The sequence below is a fragment of the Monodelphis domestica genome, chromosome 3 (genome assembly GCF_027887165.1).
Source record: "Monodelphis domestica isolate mMonDom1 chromosome 3, mMonDom1.pri, whole genome shotgun sequence".
Lineage (NCBI taxonomy): Eukaryota > Metazoa > Chordata > Mammalia > Didelphimorphia > Didelphidae > Monodelphis > Monodelphis domestica.
Genome location: NC_077229.1, coordinates 56,266,560 through 56,292,382, shown reverse-complemented (window position 1 = coordinate 56,292,382; position 25,823 = coordinate 56,266,560). Strand labels below are relative to the sequence as shown.

Genomic DNA, 25,823 nt, shown 5'->3' with positions numbered 1-25,823 from the left:
CTTACAGAAAGTCTGAGCCAAGGACTCTTCCTAATCCACCAGATTACAATAATGTTCATTTTCTTGATCAAAACATATATTTGAACTCCTGAGCTCAAGAACAACCAATAATAGCTGACATTTGCATAACACTGTACAGATGTTTTATCAGTTGGACCTCCAGGCAACCCTGAGAAAGGGACTCGAGGTATTATTATGTCCATTTTAGAGATTAAATCCATTAAATTAAAAATCAGATTAATTAAAATGAATAATTTTTTTCCAAATAAACCAAAAGATTAAGTAATGAGGGCACACAGCTAGTTCCAGGGGAAAGGACTGATTCCACATTCAGCCCCCAGCTACTCTGTTCTCCCTGGTGTGGAGGTGATGAAGTCAGCCCGTGGGACTGGGCAGTTGAAGGGACCTTAGAGCTTGTCTAGTTCAATCTCCTTATTTATATTGGTCATAGATCCAGATATAGGAGACATCTCAGCAACTGTCAAGTTCCACTCTCTCATTTTACAGATGAGGAAATAACACCAAAAGAGGTTTAAGTGACTTGACCAACTCAGGTCATACAAATTGTATTAGAGAAGGGACAAGAGCTCTCTCAGGTTCTCTAACTCCAGAACCAGAATTCCTCTTCCTGAACAACATTGCCTCTCAGATAAAGAAACCGAAGGCAGAGATCTTAAATATCTTACCCAATGTCATATAGTTAGTAGCAGTTAACAGAGCCAAGATAATGGAATCGGATGACTTAAAGCTCAAAAAGGACTTTAGAGATGGCAGGTCCTGGGTTCAAGTTTGGCCTTAGGCACTTCTTAGCTGTGTGACTCTGGGCAAGTCACTTAACTCTCATTACTTAATCCTTATCACTCTTGAAAATGAACTGAGACTTAGGATTGATTATAAGATTGAAGGGAAGGGTTTTTAATGTTTTTATTCTTTTTTTTTTATTTAAAAACCCTTACCTTCCGTCTTGGAGTCAATACTATGTATTGGCTCCAAGGCAGAAGAGTGGTAAGGGCTAGGCAATGGGGGTCAAGTGACTTGCCCAGGGTCACACAGCTGGGAAGTGTCTGAGGCCAAATTTGAACCTAGGACCTCCCGTCTCTAGGCCTAGCTCTCAACACACTGAGCTACCCAGCTGCCCCCTAATGTTTTTATTCTAATAGCAAATTTCCACATAAGTTTTCCTAGGGAGGTTTGTTTTTTTAAGACTTTGGAGACACTTTAGTCTAACTCCTTATTTTGCCTAAAAAATATGGCCCTTATCCCTATCTCAGTAATTAAAGAGACTCTGCCTTCTCATTTGATTCAATCAATCAATCAGAAGGTATTAAGTAGTAATGAGCTGAAGTCTAGATATCTCTGTCAATTCAATCAACCAAATAAAAAGCATCTTAACTAGATTCAAAAATTTTTAAAGTCCTTGATCCATTTTGAATGAATGAAGGCTACTGGATAAAGTGAAATGATTCTACCCTAGAAGAGATTTGGTATTGGCTAAAAATTGGCAGACACAGCCAATGGGGGCAGATCAATTCAGAACCCAAGAATTCTAGTGTCTGAGAGGAGAGAATAAGCTGTTCCTCCTAAGTCACTGGGGAAGAATCACCTGGGGAAAGGAGGAGAGGGAAGAATAGTTCCTTCTCCTCTCCTCCTTGATCCTGGAACAATCTTGTGAACTTCAGGGTTAGAATTTGGGCTTTTCAATATGTCTGTGCAGTGTCCTCAAGACAGCAGAAACTGGAGAAATGTTTACCCTGGAAGCTACACATAGTAAGAAAAGGCAGATTCAGGCAAGCTACAAGAAGACCAACAGAAAAGGTACACCATAGCTTGTTGTTCAGTCATTCAGCCATATCTGACTCTTCATGACCCCATGGACCCTTGTATAGCAATATACTGGAGTGGTTTGCCATTTCCTCCTCCAGAGTATCAAGGGAAAGAAAGCTTAAGTAACTTAAGTGGATAGTGTGTCAGTTAAAAGAGTGGGAGAGACATAAACTATAATATTTAAAATAGTTGATGTAAACTGTAGTGAGTTAAATTGGTGGAAGATACAAATTGTGATAGATATAAGAGAGGGTGAGTAAATTTGACCACTGAAAATATGTTTCACTACAGTGTCTTGGTTTTTAAATAAAATATAAGGTGGTCGCCAGGGAATATATTCCCAAATTATGAATATGCCCAAGTCAACTGGGTTTTATAGAGAATTTAATTAATAATACAATGGGTAATCAAAGAAAGAGAGAGAGAGAAAAAAAAAGTATAAGTATGAAGGGCCTTAAACCAACATGGCCTAGACCTGAGTCTTAAGAGAGAGAGAATCAGTCAGTTTTTTATCACTCACCACAAGATTTGTCTTAAGCAAGGATGTCTGGGGACCAGAGTCTCCCCAGAGGGAGTTCCAGCCAGAGTCAGCCTCCCAAGGGACTTCTTTTCAAGAGATCTTCAAAGGGCCTCCTCCAAAAGGATCTATCTCCAAGGATCCTATCTCCAAGCCTCTCTTGCTCAAGAGATTCCTTTTCTTATATAGCGGGTTTTTTCCTATGTCACCTCCCCTAAGTTCTTCCATCTACCAATCACCATAGATGTTTTCTAAAAGACAGCCCATCTGAATTCCAGCTAAGTCAACTAATCCCCTCAGTAAGTCTGAACCAGAGAAAACACAGCTGAGTCAACTAATCCCATCAAGAGAAAACCTGCCCGGCCTTTATAGGTACCTAGCATCCCATTGTATCAATTCTAAAAACAGGCATGGCTCAAAGAACTCCTTGCCTTATTATAAGCATGGATCCAAGTACTTTCATTGTTTAGCAAGGAGTTTTCTCCCCTAAAGCAGTCTTAAGTATGGGTGGAGTAGAGGCTCTTCCATTTCTGATCCTGGTGAGTTCTCACATCAAAATGGGGAATGTTTCCAGTAGGGAATTTGTTCCAATGGAGGATTCCTCAATATGGAAATTTTTAACATTCACAAGTCTGAGAAATTTCAAGATTTATAATAGCACAGCTAATAAGTATTTGAATCCAGATTTGAACTCAGATCTTCCTGACTCCAGGTTGGCAGCTAGGTGGTAAAGTCGTTGGAGCCCTGGGCACAGTCAGAAAGAAGTGGGTTAGCTATCACTTCACTTCTGTCTAATTAATTTACTTCAACTATAAAGCAGGGGTCATAATAGCACCCAGGTCCCAAGGCTACTAGAAGGATCAGATAAGATAATACTTCTATACTACAATAATACCTGACACATAGCTAGAGCTTAATCAATGCTTGTTTGCTTTTCCTTTCCTTTCCCCCTAAGGAGAATATCTTGCAAATTACAGCAAAATGACTTCTAAACCTATAAGTTACTACCATAATACATATACTCTAAGTTAAAGGCCACTTTTCTCCAGACTTTACATGTACTTGGGGAATAGAGTGTGTCACAGACTTTTGCTGGGAACATTTGATTCCCTCTCTTCTTGCTATGTCACCTTCGCAAATACCCTTACCTAAAAGCTAACTAAATCTGCTTCACATTACTATTAATTATTAGATTACTATTATAATCACAGGTGAGACATACTAGTTCTTGTGTATGTCTTGGGTTCTAGTACTAGAAAAACATTCTAACCCCTCAGGACTACTCCTAGAATCCTGAACAATCTAGGAACCCAACCTGCCAGCAGGAGTACAATTTTGGGGGAGTCCCAAGTCCAGAGCTATATTGCTGATGAGAAAATTAGGGCCTAGCGATAGTTTAAGCATCTTGCCCACAGATTCAAACCCAAGAGTTCCATTTCTAAATCCAAGGTTCTAATAAGCCAGATCCAAACCCAAGAGTTCCATTTCTAAATCCAAGGTTCTAATAAGCCAGATCCAAACCCAAGAGTTCCATTTCTGAATCCAAGGTTCTAATATGCCAGATTCAAACCCAAGAGTTCCATTTCTAAATCCAAGGTTCTAATATGCCAGATTCAAACCTAAGAGTTCCATTTCTGAATCCAAGGTTCTAATATGCCAGATTCAAACCCAAGAGTTCCATTTCTAAATCCAAGGTTCTAATATGCCAGATCCAAACCCAAGAGTTCCATTTCTAAATCCAAGGTTCTAATATGCCATATTTAAACCCAAGAGCTCCACTTCTAAATCCAAAGTTCTAATAATGCAGATCGAAACCCAAGAGTTCCATTTCTAAATCCAAGGTTCTAATAAGCCAGATTCAAACCCAAGAGTTCCATTTCTAAATCCAAGGTTCTAATATGCCAGATTCAAACCTAAGAGTTCCATTTCTGAATCCAAGGTTCTAATATGCCAGATTCAAACCCAAGAGTTCCATTTCTAAATCCAAGGTTCTAATATGCCAGATCCAAACCCAAGAGTTCCATTTCTAAATCCAAGGTTCTAATATGCCATATTTAAACCCAAGAGCTCCACTTCTAAATCCAAAGTTCTAATAATGCAGATCGAAACCCAAGAGTTCCATTTCTAAATCCAAGATTCTAATATGCCAGATTCAAATGCAAGAGTTCCATTTCTAAATCCAAGGTTCTAATAAGCCAGATTCAAACCCAAGAGTTCCATTTCTAAATCCAAGATTCTAATATGCCAGATTCAAATGCAAGAGTTCCATTTCTAAATCCAAGGTTCTAATAAGCCAGATTCAAACCCAAGAGTTCCATTTCTAAATCCAAGGTTCTAATATGCCAGATCCAAACCCAAGAGTTCCATTTCTAAATCCAAGGTTCTAATAAGCCAGATCCAAACCCAAGAGTTTCATTTCTAAATCCAAGGTTCTAATATGCTCAAACCCAAGAGTTCCTTTTCTAAATCCACTGTTCTCATATGCTGTATAGAAGATTCAGTGGTAAAAGATTGAAGGTTATAACTGAGAAATGCTTAATAAGTCTCATTCATTATTTATCTGCTGTTCCATAGAAGAATGATTAGCTAGAGTATAAAGTTAATAGCTACTATTTCCTACTTCAGGCCCCTGAAGATCAGAGAAGAGCTACGATTGTGGAATGATATGAATAGATCATTCAGGAACTGGGATACTTTCTCTTGGGCAATCATTTCCTCCTCCAATCCCCATCTTCCCCCACAGCACAGTGGTGTTTCTTCCCCTGCTTAGAGAGAAGACCATTCCGCACTTAAATTATTTGAGTTCTACATCTGAGTTTCCTTTTCTCCTTCTTTGGTAAAGAAAAAACTTACTAGTTTTACCTAATGAAGCTGTCCATGACCCCCATTGCTTGTCTTCAGAAGATTGTAATTATCTCCAGAGACAGGTGGTTAAGGCAAAATGGTATGTATTGTGTGTTTTTTAAAGGGATAAGAAATAACAAGAATGAAGAAAGAGAAAGGATCTAATGGAGGCAGCCCAACAATCACCTTGATGAATTAAAGTGACTAGGGCATGAGAAAGCAGTGAAAAGAAGAGTCTAGCCCACACCCTGGTCCTCTGAAGGAGCTTTCAGGCTATTGTAGGCCTGAAATTAATATCCAACAACTCTAAGTATTAATTTTATAGAGTTTATGAATAATCACTTAAAGTAGAAGGAATTAGAAGGAAATAGAAGTAATAAAACCTAACTATTTAACAAATTAAGAACACATGACTAAGTTCTCCTTGCCTATTTAAAAATCGTGCTCTACCAAAGCCCGGACAGAAGACAAGAGAGGGAGAGGCAGGGCTACACCAAATTTATATCCTCCCTTAGCAGGTAAGGTGAGGAGAGTGGGGTGCTGGGAATTATAGTTTTTAGGGTAACAGATTCTATTTACACACTATTACTCCTTTAAATCAGGAAAGCAGTAAAGCCTCAAATTCCTTAATAATTGATTTTGATTCCATTTTCAAATTCATTTCTGAGGGAGGGCTAATGCATGTTGTAAAACACTATTCAAAGTCTCCATAATTACAGGCATATTTTGCTTTATGGAATCCTTTTTCCTTCTATTTTCTTTAATTCCATTGTCAGACAGGATTTTTTTTCTTTTCTTTTCTTTCCCCTAACTCTAATTATGGGACCTTGTCAAGCATTAGTCACAGGACAAATGGAACAAGTTCTCTTTTGTCTGACTTGATGAGTTTTGAGTTAGGTGCCCAATGAAGGTTATCTTTATCCTGGGATTATTTTTCCTCTCCTTATTCAGAACTCGCATTTGGATTCACTATTAGAAAAAGAAATACTGTTTTGTTTTGTTTTTATCATAGGAAGCTACATCAAATTTTCAAGGACTATTGGTCGATACAAATATACTACACTGAAATGGTGCTTTTATCCTCAGTCTCAAAACAATCAGTAAAAAGACTTTGGGTTCCTGGCAAAGTATCTAAAACATGCAAGAAATATTGGGCTGGACAGAGGATTAGATCTGAGGTCAGAGGACCTGGATGCAAATCCTGACTGTGCTGACTTTGATCATGGGCAAGTCATTTAACCTCCCTGGACTTCAGTTTCCTCATCTGTAAAATGAAAGGGTTGGTCTAAATAATCTCTAAAGAACCATCTAACTCTTTGTGAAAGAAAGATAAACAGATACATAGAGACATTATGCATAGATGGATAACTGAATGGATGAATGGATGGAAAGAGAGACAACCAGACTGATTACAAGACAGTCAATAAACATTTAATAAGTGCCTATGATATGCCAGACTCTGTGGAACAACTAAGGATACAAAAAGATGTAAAAGATTGTCCTTGTCTTCAAGGAGTTTATAATCTAATGGAGGAGACAACATGCAAACAAATACATGCAGAATATATTGGAAATAATTAAAAGAAGGAAGACACTAGGATTAAGAAGAGTTGGGAAAGATTTCTTGTGGAAAATGAGATTTTTTTTCTAGGACCTGAAAGAAGGAAAGAAAGCCAGAAGGTAAAAATAAGGAGGGGAAGCATTCCAGGCACAGAAAAGTGTGCAAGATGAAGAGTTTTGGTCAAGAAAGTATCACTGGCTCAAAGAGGACTAGTTCCCTATATGTGTATTCATCCTTATCCCAAGATAGAGAGATAAATGGATAGATAGTTGGATAGATAGATAGATAGATAGATAGATAGATAGATAGATAGATAGATAGATAGATGAGTAGAGATAGATAGATAGATAGATAGATAGATAGATAGATGAGTAGAGATAGATAGATAGATAGATAGATAGATAGATAGATAGATAGATAGATAGATAGATAGATAGATAGACAGACAGATGGGTGGGTGGATAGAGGGATAGATAGATAGATAGATAGATAGATAGATAGATAGATAGATAGATAGATAGATAGGAAAAGAGGGGGGAGGGAGGGAGGGAAGGAGATAGATAATTGATTATATGATCCTATGATCTCCCCCAAAGAATTAATGACATTTACAGGTCCATTTTAAATGTCCTTTAGTATATTTCCAAAGAATGAGAGGCAGAATCATAGCTAGACAGACAGATTGATAGAGATATGATACAATATTATATAATTTTATATGATATAATTATATATAGATATATATCTCATATCCATAACAGGGTTAGTTTTTGCCTTTCTTTCCCTATCCTCAAGGAGCTTACATAAAGACAATGTGCAAATAACCAGGGACATAGAAAACACATATACTGGAAATGGAAGGTCACCTAAGAGGAAAGGGACAATGCAGGGAATGTGGAGAGTAGGGGGAGAAAAACTTCCTGCTTAAGGAAGGTGAGATTGGAGCTGAGTCTTGAGGGAAATCAAGACCTTAGAATTCATGTAATTCATTTTACAAATAAGGAAGCAAAAGTGTCTTGACCTATCCAAAATCACACAGGTAGGAAGCAGAAAGAAGCAGGATTTGAAACCACCTCCTCTGCCCCCCAAACCAGACCTCTTTCTGTGAGGCCCCCCCTTATTCCTTAGTATAAAGGAAATTGGGGTTAGGAAGATGTGAAGTTGAATCTTGCCTTAACTGCTAGCTGTATCTGGACAATTGATTTAATCTCTCTCGCCCTCTGTTTCTCCATTTGTAAAGTGTAGATAATAATAGCACCAACTTCACAGGGTTGTTATGAGGACCGAAATAAATCATGGAGGTCAAAAGCACTACACAGAGTTTCCCTAACGTCATACTTCAGTTTTGAGCCTAAAATCATACTAAGACATTTTGGTATAAATGTTACCTATTATTGTTGTTGTTCAGTCATTTTTCAATCCTGTCCGACTCTTCATGACCCCATTTGGGGTTTTCCTGGCAGAGATACTAGAGTGATTTGTCATTTCCTTCTCCAGTTCATTTAACAGATGAGGAAACTGAGGCAAACAGGGTTAAATGTCCTGACCAAGTTCACACAATTGGTAAATATCTGAGGTAAAATTTGAAATTACGAAGATGAGTCTTCTTGATTCCAAGCCTTGCACGCTCTCTAATATACTATCTATTCTCATACAAGTTATTGTCAGCTATTATTAGTACAAAGATTGGCATAGAAATAATCATTTTATTGTTCTTCTCAACTCTCACAAAGCATTTAGTTTTGAGCCTTTCAAATACTTATTGATAATAATAGCTAGCATTTATGTAGCACAATGATTTACAAAACACTCATATTATTTATTGTCTAATAGTGTTTTACACTTATTGAAGTTTGTTTATCTCCCAACCTAACGTAGTTCTATATGTGGGAACTATGTCTTATCTAAGCATTGTATCTCTCCTCCAATCCTTTCCACCTTCCAAAATACTCCGTGTACAGTAAATGCTTCACCAATTTATATTAATGTATAATAATTATAATAATAACCAGAATGTTCAAATGCCTCAAGATAGGCATAATATAATATAATTATTTCTGTTACAACAAATTATATATAAATATAATAATTATAAAACATTACAAAATTTACAATATCTCATTTTATCCTCATAACTCTGAGGGAGGGGCAGATGCTATATGACAAAAGAGAGGCACCCAGAGGTGAAGTGACTTGCCCAGGATCATAGTTAGGAAATGCCTGAGGCATCTGAATTTGTCTCACTGATTTCCTACCCCGTATTCCATAAGCTGCCCCAAGAGATACTAGGTTCTTCCTCCACGGAGGTCTTCAGGCAGGAGTTGGGTGATCTCTTTGTAAGGAATATCATAGAAGAGAATCGGGTCTGAGTTGGCCTAAATGGTCTGAGGTCCCTGACAATCCCGGAATCTTGGGATTCTGTCTGTATTTCTCCAGGCTGCCTTGGGCTCCTCGGGGGCTTGCAGAGAGCCGTGTGAAGCTGAAGAAGCTGAAGAAGCTGGTTCCGGAGCCGACTCTTCCACTGACTATCTGTGTCCTTGGACACATTCCATTAACCTCTCTGAAGCTCAGTTTCCCTCTTTGTCAAAGGTGGGTTGGACAAGTTGGCCACTACGATTCCATGTCTGAATGCAGTGAGTAGAAGGCTGCTTGAGTGGAGTGGGTGAGGGCTGTGGCATCCCACAGTAGAGTATCTCTCTGTGGCTCAGGCCCCAGACGTCAGACCGCATGCTTCTGGAGGCCAGACTCGTGTCTCATTCATCTTTGTGGCTCCCCAGGGACAAGGGTCTAGTACAGCACATTTACGGATTGCTCTTGTTCTTGAACTGGAGTCATTGATCTACCATTAATGGACATTATTCTGAACTGAAGTGGGGGTGGGACAGCAGCACTGTTCCCTCCTCACTGCATCCACAGTCCCTGTGATAACAGCCTGTGCTCCGGAGGCAGCTGTCTGAGATTGGAGGGGCAGCCCTGGAGTGAGGCTGCGCCATATAAGGTTCAAAACTGTCATCTTGGCCTCCTTCGGGCCCAGTTCTAATGAGCTAACCAGCTTTGGAAAAAACGAAAATTCCTGATGACTGTATTGGCTGGGAACCCATGTCAGGTCAGCTGCTTAGAGGGCAGCCTATGCCCACCTCTCCACACAAAAATAGAAATAACAATAAATATGATCAGACAGATCTCGGAATCAGACCAAAGTGCCTAAATTCCAACCCCGCTGAACAGTGTTCCAAACGCTTGGCCTTGAAGTTTGGAGTATAAATTTCCTTTTTTCAAGTTATTCACTGCATCCTTGAACATTAGCTTTCCCTGGACAGTAGCACCCCAAAGTGAGTGATGGTGAACGGTTCTCTCCAGTGGAACAGCGGGCACAATTTTAGCTTTGTTTAATCCCCCAATGAAATAATATTTGCAGTTGAAAGCACAAAACAAACATGATTATTGGTTCGTTGCATAAAGCAAACTTAGAAAACAGCTTATTTGGAGATCACCAGAAACATGTAACATTTCCTAATGCCAAGGAAAATGCAAAACAGCAAACTCAAGAATGCCAGGTGTCTATTACACAGTCCAAAACCTCAGGCTGAAAGGCAGCCTCTAGTACACCATGACATGCCTGAGGATTGACGGATGAACATTCTTTTTTCTCTTTTCTTTCTTAACTTTTTTCCTTCCCCCCCTTCCCTCCTTTCCTCCAGAATCTTTCCTTTCTCCCTCTCTCACTTCCTTTCTTCCTTCCTTCCTTTTCCTTTCTCTTTCTTCCTTTTTCCTTCTTCCTCCCCTCCTTTCCCTCCCTCCCTTCCCTCCTTCCTTCCCTTCCCTCCTTTCCTCCAGAATCTTCCCTTCCTCCCTCCCTCGTTTCCTTCCTTTTCCTTTCATTCTTCCTTTTTTCCTTCTTCCTCTCTTCCTTTCCCTCCCTTTTTCATTCCTTCCTTCCCACATTTCCTTCTTCCTTTCTTCCCTTCTTTCTCTTTATTTTTTTTTCTGTATTTTTTAAACCATAGTAAGCTTGAACTCTCTTTGAAGTACTGGATCTCTCTTCCTGGGTATTTCAAGGTCACTGAGGATTCCTTTCATGTCTGTGCTGGAGCAGTAGTGTGGGAATGGGAAGGAAAGAATGGGTTACACAAGCAGGACCTACCCCAGCCAATGGCGTAGTAGTAGAGATGCTTGCTTTCTTCTGAGCCAAAGACCTTGATCACCATGCTGTAAAGATGCAAGCCTTCCACCAGCATCCAAGCGAAGGCACTCAAGAAGAAGAAATGAAGGAGAACTGCTAGGACTTTGCAAGGAATCTATAACCAAAGCAGAAAAAGAGGGAAGATTTTAATCTAATTTTGCTCTAATCTAAGAGTTCTAACCCAGGGAACTTTGTGGATAGATTTCAGAGTGTCTCTAAACTTGGACAGGGAACACATAATTCCATCTTTATTTTCACTAACTTTTTATGATCCTTTTCAATCTTACATACTTTAGTGTGAGCATTTAAAAACATCACTCTGAGAAGGGGTCCTTAGACTTCACCAGACTGCCAAAGGGATCCAGAACAAAAAAAATAATTGAGAACTCTTGCCCTAAACAAAGGCAACAGAAAGGGGGCAAGTAGGTGGCTTAGTGGACTGAGAGCCTAGTTTCAAATCTAGCCTAAGACACTTCCCAACTGTGTGGCCCTGGGCAAGTCACTTACCCTCCATTGCCTACCCCTTACCACTCTTATGCCTTGAAACCAATACCCAGTATTGATTTTAAGATGGAAGCTAAGAGGTGTTTTTAAAAGGTACTGGAACAAAAATGGTCAAAAGAGAAGCAAAAAAAAAATCCCAGTAAAATACTGAGTTGGGAAGAGCAGCATGGAACACTGAAAAAAGAGCTCTGACTCTGGGGACTAAGGGTTCAAATCATACCATTTTGTATGACCTTGAGTAAGTCAAAACCTTCCTAGATCTCAGCTGCTTTATCTGCAAAATGAAGCAGTTAAACCAGATGAGTTCTAAGGGCCCTTCTGTCTCTGTATCTATGACTTTTCACTGAAGCTTTATCCTCATTGTGTATCTTTTCCATTCATCATGAAAGCTAAGTAATTTAATGGATCAGGTCCTGGATTTGGAGTTAAGAAGATACAAGTTCCAATCTTGACTCATATTTACTCAGAGCATGCCACCTAACCTCTCTCAGCCTCAGTTTCCCTATATGTAATAAAAGTGCAATAATGGCGCCCACATCAGAGTTGTTATAAAGATCAAATGAGATCTGTAATGTGCTTTGCGAATCTTAAAAAGTCCTATATAAATCCTAGCTATAGAGATCAGGCAGGATGTGGGGGTACTACTTATCATGTAAGTATGTGTTATAATTGGGAAAAGTTTATAGAATCCCAACTCTAGAGCTAGAAGAGATCACCAAGACCATCAAGGCTAACCCCTTCATTAAGAATGAAGATGTTTTACCCAAGGTCAAACAGGGACAGGATGGAGAAGGGACCCCAAAGACCACACATTAAATGATAAAAGAGCAGAAGTTTTGCATGCTTTAAAGGACTATGTAAATGCCAGCTGCCTTCCCGATCTGTATGAATAATGAAACCTCTAAATTGTTGCATATCTTCAGATTTGAAATTATAATTTTATAAATTATGCCAGCTGATTCCAACCCAATGGAGATCTGAAGTACAAATTCCAATAATGGAATCGCTTCAGGGAAGGTGTTATTGGGGCCCAGGTGTAGTAGCAGCAGCAGCAGTAGTATTTTATTAAGAAACTGAGGCTCAGGGAGATGAGAGTGAAAGTCTTTTTTTTTTTAAATTTTATGTTAAGGCCTTACTACTATGTTAAGTGGTAAGTATCAGAGGAAGGTCCTTTGACCCAGATCAAGGGCTTTCATTCTATTTTGCCACATTGACTCCAGTAATTGGGCAAGTTAGTGGTCAATCCCAGGCCCTCCAACTCTAAATCTAGTACTTTTCCCCACTGTACTAAATTGTTATAATATTTTAGCATTCCTTCCGTTCTCTAACTACTTAGCTTTGGGCTCCCTCCCACTCTGATTCAAGGCTATCTGTCTCCCACTTGCACCCTCAGACTCATTTGAGATGCTGTCAGGATGAATCATCTCCTAAAGCCTTTCCTCAACAATTGTGCACTGAAAACACACTCCATAGCCATGACTAAAGCTACCAGATACAGCAGAACTGGGCTCACGAAGAAGAAAGGCAATTGGAATAATTAGCTCCAATCAGTCATTCATTCATTCAATCATATTCAACTCTCTGTGATCCTGTGGACAAGGGTCTTCTTGACTAAGATACTGGAGTGGATTGCAATTTCCTTCTCCAGTGTGTCTCCATTTCACAGATGAAGAATTGAGGTAAATAGGTGTTAAGTGACTCTGACAAAACACTGCAGCATTCGGTCTACCCAACATATTCCTATGTCTTTGCATTCATGTTTTTTCATTCAATTTAACTTGACTTTCCTGGGCAAATATTTCTTAGGTGATTACAATGTGAATAATATTTTGCTAGATGTTGAGCATACTAAAATAGGCATGACATATATTCTACTCTACTCACAGAGACAGTGGAAAATAGTTTTATTTTATTTTGTTTCTTTGCTTTCTATCTTAGTAACAACTCTAAGATAGAAGGGCAAGGGCTAGGCAAACAGGATTAAATGACTTGCCCAGAATCATACAACTAGGAGGTATCTGAAGCCATATTTGAACCCAGTCCTCCTGATTCTTGGAAGAAAGAATAAAGAGAAAGAAAGAAGAAAGGAAAGGAAAGGAAAGGAAAGGAAAGGAAAGGAAAGGAAAGGAAAGGAAGGAAAGGAAAAGGAAAGGAAAGGAAAAGGAAAGGAAAGGAAAGGAAAGGAAAGGAAAGGAAAGGAAAGGAAAGGAAAGGAAAGGAAAGGAAAGGAAAGGAAAGGAAAGGAAAGGAAAGGAAAGGAAAGGAAAGGAAAGGAAAGGAAGGAAAGGAAAGGAAAGGAAAGGAAAGGAAAGGAAAGGAAAGGAAAGGAAAGGAAAGGAAAGGAAAGGAAGGAAAGAAAGGAAAGGAAAGGAAAGGAAAGGAAAGGAAAAGGAAAGGAAAGGATAGGAAAGGAAGAAAGAGAAAGAAAGAAAGAAAGAAAGAAAGAAAGAAAGAAAGAAAGAAGAAAGAAAGAAAGAAAGAAAGAAGAAAGAAAGAAGAAAGAAAGAAAGAAAGAAAGAAAGAAAAGAAAGAAAGAAAGAAAGAAAGAAAGAAAGAAAGAAAGAAAAAAGAAAGAAAGAAAGAAAGAAAGAAAAGAAAGAAAACATTATTTTAAGTTATACTAAGAAAAATAATGATCAAAACAAAGATAGCACTCCTAATGAACTCTGCCTTGATTACTACTAAATCACATCATGAGTGCCAAGTTCAGTCTGAGATAACTTGTTTTTAGAAAGTCAGTGACAATCTGGAGGCAGGTCCTATGTAACATGATCAAGATGGTGAGATTATTCTATCACTCAAGCAACAGTTAAATGAGTTGAAGAGGATTTGTCTATAGGAGAGTTTAATCAATTAAGTTGCATACAACTCTCCATGACCCTATTTAAGGTTTTCTTGGCTGATACTGAAGTGGTTTGCCACTTTCTTCTCCAGCTCATTTGACAGGTGAGGAAACTGACGGTATCAGGGTTAAGTAGTCTGCCCAGAGTCATGCAATTATTAAGTGCCTGAGACTAAATTTGAACTCAGGCCCTCTTGACTACAAGGCCAGGATTCTATCCATTATACCACCTAGCATAGGGGTGAAAGTGGAATCAACCTTCAAGAATCTGAAAGACAGTCATCTGGAAAATTGATCAAATTTGCTTTGCCTGGTCCCATGGAACAGAATGAGGAACAATAAGTAGAAGCTAAGAGAGCTAAAAGTAAATTTAAGCTTCAGATAATGATAGATTTACTAAAAATTAGAGCTATCCAAAAGTGGAATGTTCTGTCTGAAGGTCATGATTTTTCCTTAATTAAAAGTCTTAAGAGAAAGGCCAGATGACTATTAATGTTGTAAAAGAGGTTTTTATTCATATATAGGCTGAATTAGGTGGCCTCTGAGGTCCCTTTTACATCTGGTGGTTTCTGATTTTGTGAATTTGTGATTTGTAAATTGTGAATCCACAGAAGTCCCATGGACAGTATCCATATGTTAAGCTTTATCAGCTTCCCAAGACTAGTTTCTTCTCCAACAAATTCAAAGAACTCTTGACAAAGCACTTCTCAAATCTTTAAGTGCTGTATACATTATATGTGTACTATTATTATTATTATTATTCCATTATTATGTTCCAGACTTTACTGATAACTAAACCCTCACAGGAAGGTTAAGAAATATAGATGATTCATTAACCTTCTAGATTTCCAAATATGCTTGGTTTTCTTGGTTCAAAGATACAGAACCTGATCCCTAATAACATTTTCTCCTTCTGACACTCTGATCATATATTAATTATTCTCTTTAATATTCATTCCATCTTTCTTTTCTTGTCCCTACTCCAACACACACTAAGCCACTCATCAAAGATTTATTTACAAGGAACAACAAACCAAAATGTAAAGATGAAGGTGGTGGCTGGTCAAAGATAGATTCAATAAGGATACATTTAACACTTTCTATTTGCCAGGCATTGTGCTAAATTCTGGGGATCCAAAAGGGGGAGAAAATCAAAGGGCTTTCAGAAAGTTTACTTTCTATTTGTGAGGACAGGGTGTGACAGAAAATAGATAACTGATCAATAACCAATCAAGAAGTACTTATTAAAAACCTACTATTAGTCACTGAGTATGCAGAGACCAAAAAAAAAAATATTCCCTGCCTTCAAGAAACTTACATTTTATTTAGGGATACAATGAACTAAGAATATATAAAATAAAAATATAAGATAATTGGGGTAGGGGAACCTGAATAGTTGGGGAGGAGGATCAGAAAGGGTCTGGAGAGTCAGACCTAGAGACTGGGTTCAAATCTGATCTCAAACACTTCCTAGCTGTGTGACTCTGGGCAGGTCACTATCCCCACTGTCTAGTCCTTACCATTCTTCCACCTTGGAACCAATACTTAATATTGATTCCAAGATGGAAGGTGAGGGTTGAAAAAAAGATCAAAGATGATACACAGCTGAAGCATGTAGGGTTGGGGGTTGAGAAGAAGCTCTGGAGAGAGCTCACTGATCCATTGTATAATTCTAGACTCGATCGCAGCCAATCCTTCTGTTAACTGGAAGGTTTCCATTTTTTTTTACCCCCCATTCCTACTTAGTTATTTTATTTGCTAACTATTTCCTCTACAGCTGCCTCAAAGAGGAGAAGTTATTGCAAAGAACAATCAAATGCAGCTTGAGTTTTTCCCCCGCTAGAAACCAGAAAATAGCAATTCAGTCCAACACCGACATTCACTCCCAAAGTTCACAAAAGATGATCCCTTTAATTATACACCCTACACCAGAAACTCACAGTTCCAGAATAAATCTTTTCATTATTTAGTCATGGATGAGCTCCAGTAAGACAGTAGGGGTTACAAGCAAGAAAATGAAACTACTGAACAGTCTTCCTCCTCTAACATTCCCCCTACAGGGCTTTGTCTCGATGATAACTTTTTACTAGCTTTAATTCCCCCACTAAACCTGTAAGCTCTTTGAGGGCAAAAACTGTATCTTTTTGGCTTGGAGGTAGGTGACATAGTAGACAAAGTGCTAGGTCTGCCATCTGGAAGACCTAAGTTCAAATCCAACCTTAGACACACACTAGCTATGTGGCCCTGGGCAAGTCATTTAACCTTTGTGGCCTCAGTTTTTTCATCCATAAAATGAACTGGAGAAAGAAATGGCAAATCACTCCCAGTACCTTTGCAAATAAAACCCCAAAAGGGATTACAAAGAGTCGGACATGGCTGGAGACACCTGAATGACAACAACAAATCCTCAGCAAGTGCCTAGCAAAATACCTGGCACATAGTAATAAACACTTTAAAAATGCTTGTGAAATGGAATATAATTGGATTTTTCCTCCCAGAAATTACAATACTTCATTATCCTCTTCCATTGACTTCCATTCTTTGGTCTGGCTATGCTATGAAGGTTAAGCAAATACATCCCACCACACTCCCTCTATCCCTGCCCAGCAACTTCATTGGCACAACTATCCTTCCTCTGCTAATTGCTTTCTGAGACAGTCTCATTGAGTGAGAGAAGAGGCTCATCTCAGACTCATAATCCTGTTAGAGAGGAAAAGACGGTTGGTGCTCATGTCACCCGAACGCCCTCTTCATTTACTCTTCTTTAGGATTAGTTCCTATTAGACACCACACACCCCCCTTCTTGGAAAGGATCCCAGATGCCATCTCAATATTTTATCTTTTCCAGCACACTGGCTCTGGCTGGATGACTTTGTAAGAGACGGTCTCTCCGAAGATGTCTTGGCATTTCCAGAAATCTCATGGTTTTCATTTCCTTCTTCAAGGCTGATTCAATGTGTAGAAAGAGGATTTCTTGTGTGTGTGTGTGTGTGTGTGTGTGTGTGTGTGTGTGTCTGAGTGTGAGGTATGTAGGAATAATCTTTTCCCAGTCCTCTTAGCTGCTAATGACTTCAACTCTGAGATGACCTTCCATCTATTCTCCATATATTTTACACAGGCCTAGTTATTTACACTTTGTTTCCCCCCATTTGAATGTGAGACCCTTGAAATTACTATGTTTTTGCTTTGCTTTTCTATCTCAGCCCTTAGCACAATGCTGGAACATTTTTAATTGTTTTTAGTCTTTTTTCAGTTGTGTCTCTCTTTGTGACTCCAATTGGGTTTTTCTTGGCAAAGAGCCTACAGTAGTTTGCCATTTTATTCTCCAGTTCATTTTACAGATGAGGAAACTGAGGCCAACAGGGTTAAGTGACTTGCCCAGGGTCACACAGTAAATGTTTGAGGTCAGATTTCAACTCATGTCTTCCTAACTTCAGACCCAGCATCCTATCCTATACCAACTAGGTATCCTTAATAGTAAGTAAGCCCTTAATAATACTTGTTGGCTCACTGGTCATCAGCTCTCACTCTCAAAAGACATCCGAAAGAGTCATAGATTCTAACCCCAGAGTTCATTCGGTGATCTTAGCTATAGAATTGTTTGGGGGAGGGGGGTTGTAAACACTAAAACTTAGTAAGAACACCAAGCTGAAACAGGACAAACCTCTAAATCAGGCCCTCATGACCTCTCACCTCAATTATGAAAACATTATCCTAATTATTCTTCCTGCTTCAAGCTTCTCCCTACTCCCAATGCACTCTGCACATAGCTGCCAAAGTAATATTCCCAATATTCTGTTCAAGAAGCTTCAATGGCTCCCTATTACCTGAAAAAAATATAAACTCCTCAAATGGGCTTTTAAACTACCCAATATGGCTTTGTTCTCCCTTTCCAGTCTGACTATTCATAATTCCCCTTTATGCTCTTTCCATTCCAACAGACAAGCCCATTCCTTCATTCATGACTTCCCATCTCCTACCTTGGTGCTTTAGCATGGGAAATCTCCTGTGCCCATGATGCTTTCCCTTCTCAACTCTGCCTCCTGGAATTCCTCAAGCCATTTATGCTTCTTCATCAGATTGAAATTGTGTCTGCTTTGTAGGTACACTTATTTGGACACATGCTGCATTAGAATGTAATTTCTTTGAGAAACAGCAGTGTTTCATTTGTATTCCCAACACCTAGCACATTGACTGGCTCTTATTACATGTTTAATAAAGGCTATGGTTGATTGAATGATTGACATTCTAAAGTCGCTTCTGAACCAATGGTTCCATGATTCTTTGACACTTTCAAGTGGAACGTCCTAGGATCTTTACAGTTCAGCACAGAGCCAGGAACATTATAAGTGCTTAGCAAATGCTTACATAATGGGCAAGCTAGGTGGCTCAGTGGATTGAGAGCCAGGCCTGAAGATGAGAAGTCTTGGGTTCAAATCTAGTCTCAGACACTTCTTGGCTGTGTGACCCTGAGCAAGTCACTTAATCCCCATTGCCTTGCTTCTACCACTCTTCTGCCTTAGAACCAATACACAGTATTATTTCTAAGAAGGTAAGGGTTTAAAAATAAATAAAATAAAAATAAAAAACAAATGCTTATGTATTAATTGATTGTGTCTATACTTCTAGTGCCTAACCTTGTACCTAATAGGTTGTAGGTTCATAAAAAATAAATGTTTGTTGCATTGGACTAAAATGAATTAGTCTGAACTGGACTGGGTTGGATTGGATTTGGCATGGATTGAATTGGACTGGATTGAATTTGATGAGACAGGATTGGACTGGAATGAAATGGATTGAATTGAATTGGACTGGATTGAACTAGACAGTACTGAATTAAAATTAATTGAAATGGTTTGGGTTAGATTGAATAGCTAATAACTAACATTTATATAGTTCTAACTATGTGCCAGGCACTGAGTTAATCACTTTAAAATTACTTTCTCATTTGATCCTCATAACAACTCTGCAAAATGTTATTATCATCTCCATTTTGTAGATGAGGACACTGAGGCAAATGGAGTTTAATAGTGACTTGCCCAGGGTTACACAGCTAGGAAGTGTCAAAGGTCAAATTTGAACTCAGGTCTTCCAGACTCTGGGCCTGGTAATCTCTCCACCAAACCACCCAGCTCTTCCTATTTATAATTGATAATGGATTGAATTGGCCGGGACTGAATTGGATGAAAATAGAACAGATTAGATTGGTCTGGATTAAGTTGAATTGGACTGGATTGGATTGAATTGGATTTGCGATGTAGTGGATTGTACTGAACTAGAATGGATTGGACTAGATTGGCCTGGACTAGACTAGACTGAGTTGGATTGAATTTTAGTGTAACATTGGGTAGATTGAAATGGACTAGATTACACTGGCATGGGCTAGTTAAAAACTCCCTTGAATGTATGAAAGTAGCATAAATGTCTATCTATCTGGCATCCAAAGGGTACCTTTTGACAATGGCGGCAATTTAGCAAGAGGTATGTTATCACCTGGCTACAGAACAGTGAGCAGAAAGCTTCCCTCCCTGTTCTCACATATTGCTTCTCCCTTCAGATGGGGGGTGGGAGGTAGCTGGCATGATCCAGTCTCTGCCAGACACCAACACACTTCCCTGTTTGCCCTGAGTCACTGACATGAATTCATAATACTAGCTGACATTTACATGAAATTTTCAGGGTCACACGTTTCCCCTGATACAAAGGCTCATCTGTTTAATGCCCATGTTCTTCTGGTGATGAGAGTCATGGAACATGAAAGTATTTGGATAAGCAAAGATGTGATTTACCCAGAGGACAACAGAGAGGCACACGGTGGGTGTGAGCAGCTGAGGGCCAATGTAAATTAAGGATGATGCAGGAGAAGCCATGTGGAAAATGTTATCAAAGGGCTTCGTGATCAGAAAAACAACAACAACAACAACAACAACAACAACAAAATGAGCTGATTACATCAAGTGACAAGAGCGAGGGATAGACTGATAGACAGCCAGAAGCCTCCATAGATAAGTTAAGGGAGACATAGAGTGTTGGGTGGAACCCCTGTGGCAAACTCATGAGAGAATGTGGACCGAAGTATAAAAGGATGGATAAGGATGTATGGCTTTTGATCTGCCATTTTGGAGGGAACATTTAGATTGATGAAACCATAGATCCATTGGAGTATTAGAGAATTATGGGTTACAAAGATATTTAAAGTTGTCTGTCTCGTAGATGTATATTCTATGCCTACCTTTGATGTTGTCAGTTAGGTGGCACAGTGGATAGAGCACTGAGCCTGGCATCATGTGTGAACTTTAGAACTTTAGATTACTTAGTCTAACAAGAACAACCCATACTTAGGGATTAAGTATTTAAGAGGATGGCCTATGACAGACATGTGTTAGCAAATGACAAATCAGAAACAACTGACAGACCCCTGGGCTGTCCTAAGTCAAGCTTAAGCTATCATTGGTACATGTGAGATGCAGGAAAGTGATGTAAAAATTGTCTATATATTTTGCCTCACTTCCTCTCTCCTGCCACTTTGATAGCAGAGAGATGGCTGGCAGAGCATGCTGAGCATTTCCGCATCTTGGGTGGTGGCTGCTATTGTCCAGGTTTAGCCATGAGTTTTCCTTGATACCATACTGGAGAAAGCTGAGTAGCCTAGTTCAGGTGAGGCATCTTTACTGAGCTCTATCAGAGTTTAGGCTGATTCTTTCTCCTTTACCTTCCAAACACTATCCTCTTAGAAGCCACTAATATTCTTCAGAGACCTTGTGGCAGAGGACTTTAAACTCCCCCTGGCACAGGTCAAGTGGGAGAAATCCTACACCCTTTCCCTCTCCCTTCTCCTTAATTCCTTCCCTCTATATTAATTGAACCACCATAAATTTGCAAACTGACTTGGGTATTTTATTTGGGATATTCCCTGGCAACCAAAATTAATTTAGATTAGGTCACAACCCTAAAATTATCCTTACACATGAAGCCTGGAGAGTTCAAATCTGGCCTCAGACACTTAATAGAAATGAGACCCTGAGCAAGTCACTTGTCCTTTTTTGGCTTCAGTTTCCTTAATTATAAAAAAGGGATTATAAAATACATATTTTTCAGGGTTGTTATGAGAATCAAATGAGTTTATATTTGTAAAGCACTTGGCACAATGGCTGGCATATGGTAGGCACACAGTAGGCACATTGATAAATGTCTACTCCATTCCCTTTGCTCTACAGTTCTCTAGTTGGGGGAAGGCCCATGGCACTAAACTCGGGTTTATCTTTGAATATCAAGGGTTACAAAGCTCTTTACATGCATCACCTCATTTGATTCACACTCTACTCTTGCCAGGCAGGTATCTTTCAAAGGGATGTAGATCAAGGCACAGCCTTCTCCCTGAGCTGTAGAACTTGTCAGAATCATCGCTCACACTTTGGGTCCAGCAGAGTAATGCTATTTACAGCCTCAGAAATGAGTGAAGATTTCATTATCCCTGTTGTGGAAACAAGAACTTTTCCCCTGAGAACACAGGCAAGCCAGGACATAGCTTCTAAAGCCAGCAAGCCTCCCCTGCCCTGGTACTAGGTAGGAATGAGGATGGGGAAAGGGAGGCAGTGTGGCTTGATGGAAGGAGGCCTGGCCTTGGATTCAGGAGAGTCATATGTTCAAATTTTGTTCCTGACATTGAAAATGGACTGGACATATATATTATCAGGATGCACAACTTGTGAGATAAACTGTGTGACTAGGAGTGAGTTGCTTGATCTCACTAAATCTCAGTTTCTATATCTGAAAAATAAAGATGATAATAGCTTACCCTCTCTGCACATCAATTCCTTCCTTCATAAAATAAAGAGGCTGAACTAAATGACCTCTGAGGGGCAGCTGGGTAGCTCAGTGGTTGAAAGCCAGGCATAGGGATAGCAGGTCCTGGGTTCAAATTTGACCTCAGATACTTCCTAGCTGTGTAACCCTGAGCAAGTTACTTGACCCCCATTGCCTAGCCCTTACCTCTCTTCTGACTTGGAACCAATATACAGTATTGACTCCAAGACAGAAGGTAGGGTTTAAAAATAAACAAATAAATATATATATCTATATATATATATATATATATATATGTGTGTGTGTGTGTGTATACATATATAAACAAATAAATAAATGAGCAAATAAATAAATACATAAATAAATGCCCTCTGAGGTCCCTTCCAGATCTATATCTATGACCTCTGTCTGACTGACCTCTCTGGGCCTCAATTTACTCATCTGTAAAAATGAGAGGGGGTTGGTCCAGATGTCCTCTGAGATCTGTCCCTCCCAGCTCTAGAGCTGTATTCCTATGGCCTGGAATACCTGCTTCACAAGGCTGTTGTGAGAATCAAGTTAGAGACTGTCTACCCAATGCAATGTCAGTCAGCCATTAGTATTACAGGGCAGGAGGTGCTTCAGAGGCATAGAGAGCAAGCAGCAGCTTCTAAAGACCGGAAGAGGAAGACAAGTCCAAGTCAATTCAATTCTATCCAACAAAAATTTACTGAATTGGCTCCCCTGTCAGGGAGGCCCCTGAGGATTGAAAAGGGTTATGATGTGGCAAGAATGAGCACACCACTCCTGCTTATTGTGTGATATCCCAGGTGGCCTGGGACCCGATGGCTTGGCAACTGCACTGACTGTAAGAAGTGGCGTTGATTTTTCAGTGGGGCCTAAAAATCCTAAATCACTCATGGATGACAGGATTGTAAATTTAGACCCAGGAAGGACCTTTAAGACCATTAATATAGATGAGGAAACTGGGGGCCATAGAAGTAATATTATTGCCCCAAGGTCACCTGACTAGTAAGTGCCAAATCTGGGATTTGAACTCGGGTTCTCTGCCCCAAAACCCAGCATTCTTTCTATTGAACTACACTGCCTCTCCTACATACACTCAAATAGAGTTCATTCTATCTAGCCCAGCCTAGATTTCTGACAGTGCTTCAGCCTGGCCATTTTTCTGTTCTGTTCCCTTATAACCCCAACACACACATACACACACACACACACACACACACACACACACACACACACACACATGTTTCCTCAACTGTAAACAGGAATAGCGACTATCTCCAAGAATCGTTGTGAAGATCAAATGGGATAATAGCTATCATGATGTCTTCTTTCTTTCTCCCTCCCTCCCTCCCATCCTCTCTCTCTCTCTCCCTTCCTTCCTCCCTCCCTTCCTTCCTTCTTTCCTTTCTTCCTTCCTTCCTTTCTTTCTTTCCTTCCTTCCTCCCTCCCTTCCTTCCTTCCTTCTACCCTCCCTCTCTCCCTCCCTTCTTCCCTTCCTTCCTTCCTTCTTTCCTTCCTCCCTCTTTCCCTTCTTTCTTTCCTTCCCTCCTTCCTTCCCTCCTTCCTTCCTTCCCTCCTTCCTTCCTTCCTTCCTTCTTTCCTTCCTTCTTTCCCTTCTTCCTTCCTTCCTTCCTTCCTTCCTTCCTCCTTTCCTTCCTTCTTTCCCTTCTTTCTCCCTTCCTCCCTCCCTTCCTTCTTTCCTTCCTTCTTTCCCTTCTTCCTTCCTTCCTTCCTTCCTCCTTTCCTTCTTTCCTTCCCTTCTTCCCTCCTTTTCTTCCTTCTTTCCCTCCCTCTCAGGGAACAGTAATCAAATCAATACCAACATTGATTCTGGAAAGGATACAGCTATTGACTATCCTATGCTTCACTCCAGTAACCACCCCTCTGATATCTCATACCAAAGGACCATTCTGTCTATAGTCACCATTCTTCTTAATGTGGGAAAGACAAATAACTGTGCAACTCTGCATCGCTTAAATTCAACTTAGCTGCAAGTCAAGACATCACTCCATAATGTCACTGGTCCTCTTTGAAAACAAAGGATAAACAACACCTCCTTTATTAGAAAATACATTCCTGGGGGCAGCTAGATAGCACAGTGGAGAGAGCATCAGGTCTGGAATCAAGAGGCCCTGGATTCAAATCTTGCTTCAGACATAGCCTAGCTATATGACCCTGGGCAAGTCACAAACCCAATTGCCCAGTCCTTCCCATTCTTCTGTCTTATAACTTATACTAAGAGAAGGAGAAAGAGAAGGAGGAGGAGGAGGAGAAGGAGGAGGAAGAAGAGGAGGAGGAGGAGGAGGAAGAGAAGGAGGAGAAGAAGGGGAGGAGAAGGAGGAGAAGGAGGAGAAGGAAAAGATTTCCAAACTTACTTTCAACAGTAAGTTGTTTAGCAAATCAAATTTTTTCATTGACTGTATAAAAATCGCCTTTCTAATCACAAATTCTGAATGAGAATGAGGCAAAGAAAATATGAATCAACGAGCTCTTTCCATAAAAAGTATGATGATACAGATCAGAATTGTCTTGAGGGTAGTTACTGTATCTTCTGATTGGGCAGACTCAGGGCAAGAAAAACCTATGTATTGTGGACCTAAGTAGCAGCTGACATTTACTCGGATAAGCAGGATAAGCAACCCCCACTTGCCAAATTCAATGGGAAATCAGGAAACCAGGGGACTCAATCCTTGGCTTGCATTCTGCTAATGCAGCCAGACACCCATCCTTCCCCTAAAGACAGCTGCCTTTCTCAGCATCATCCCAATGACAAACCTGAGGCAAGGTCTAAGCTTTGCTGAAAGCATCTTCCCCTCCCAAGGAGACACAGTGAGGAAAGGATCTGACAGTGAAAGCCTGGTAATGAGAACCCCAGTCCCTGATGTGCTCCGAGACCCCCATTCAATCTTGGAGAAGCAAATGGGCCATGTGTCACTCATCAGCGCCAGTCACAAGGCTGAACAAAGCCTCTGTCCCTAGACCTCCGGAGTCCATTGTCCCTGCTGCCCATGGTCCAGACATAGCTATTTGAGGTAGGAAGATCAAAATAAGAAAATTAAATAAACATTGGCAATAGGAGTTGTCTTCAGATTATAATATGCACAACCTGATGAGATTTAAAAGGGATTCACTGCAGCTGACTGGATATATAGCTAGTGATCGGTCTTCAAGTGACCGGTCATTATTAAGCACCTACTAGGTTCCAGGGTCTGGGAATATAAAGCCAGAAATGGTTTTTGTTTTCTAAATAACAAATAACAATAATTAATATTAATTAAAATTAGTAGTTATCATTGTTAACACTAGTATTAGCTAATATTTCTATAGTACTTTAAGGTTTTCAAATGCTTTCATATATTTCTTTTTTTTCATATATTTCTTCATTTGAGCCTGATAGCAATAAGTGCTGCTGCTATCTCCATTTTCAAAGGCAGCTTAGGTCAACAAGCAATTATTAAATACCTACTATGTGCCAATTACTATATTTTAAGCACTATGGATACAAAGAAAAACATAAAAGCACTACCCTCAAGGAAATCACAGTCTAATACGGGAGACAAAATATAAATGAAAACTATATTCAAATAAGACAGGATAACAAAAATGATTAATAATAACAAAAGCTAATATTTATATAGTACTTAATATATGCCAGCTTTTGTCCAAGTACACAAATATTATCTTATTTTTATCCTCACAACAACTCCGGGAGGTAGATGCTATAATTATCCTATTT

At 39.6% G+C, this 25,823-nt stretch overlaps 1 protein-coding gene across 1 annotated transcript in view; it reads right to left on the bottom strand.

The window, feature by feature from the left end:
* Positions 1-25,823, bottom strand: part of ADGRD1 (adhesion G protein-coupled receptor D1) — a 505,347-nt gene that overhangs the window by 117,510 nt on the left and 362,014 nt on the right. Inside the window, exon 18 of the mRNA XM_056820949.1 lies at positions 10,891-11,044. Coding sequence (XP_056676927.1) covers positions 10,891-11,044 — 154 coding nt within the window. The remainder of the gene's footprint in view (positions 1-10,890; positions 11,045-25,823) is intronic.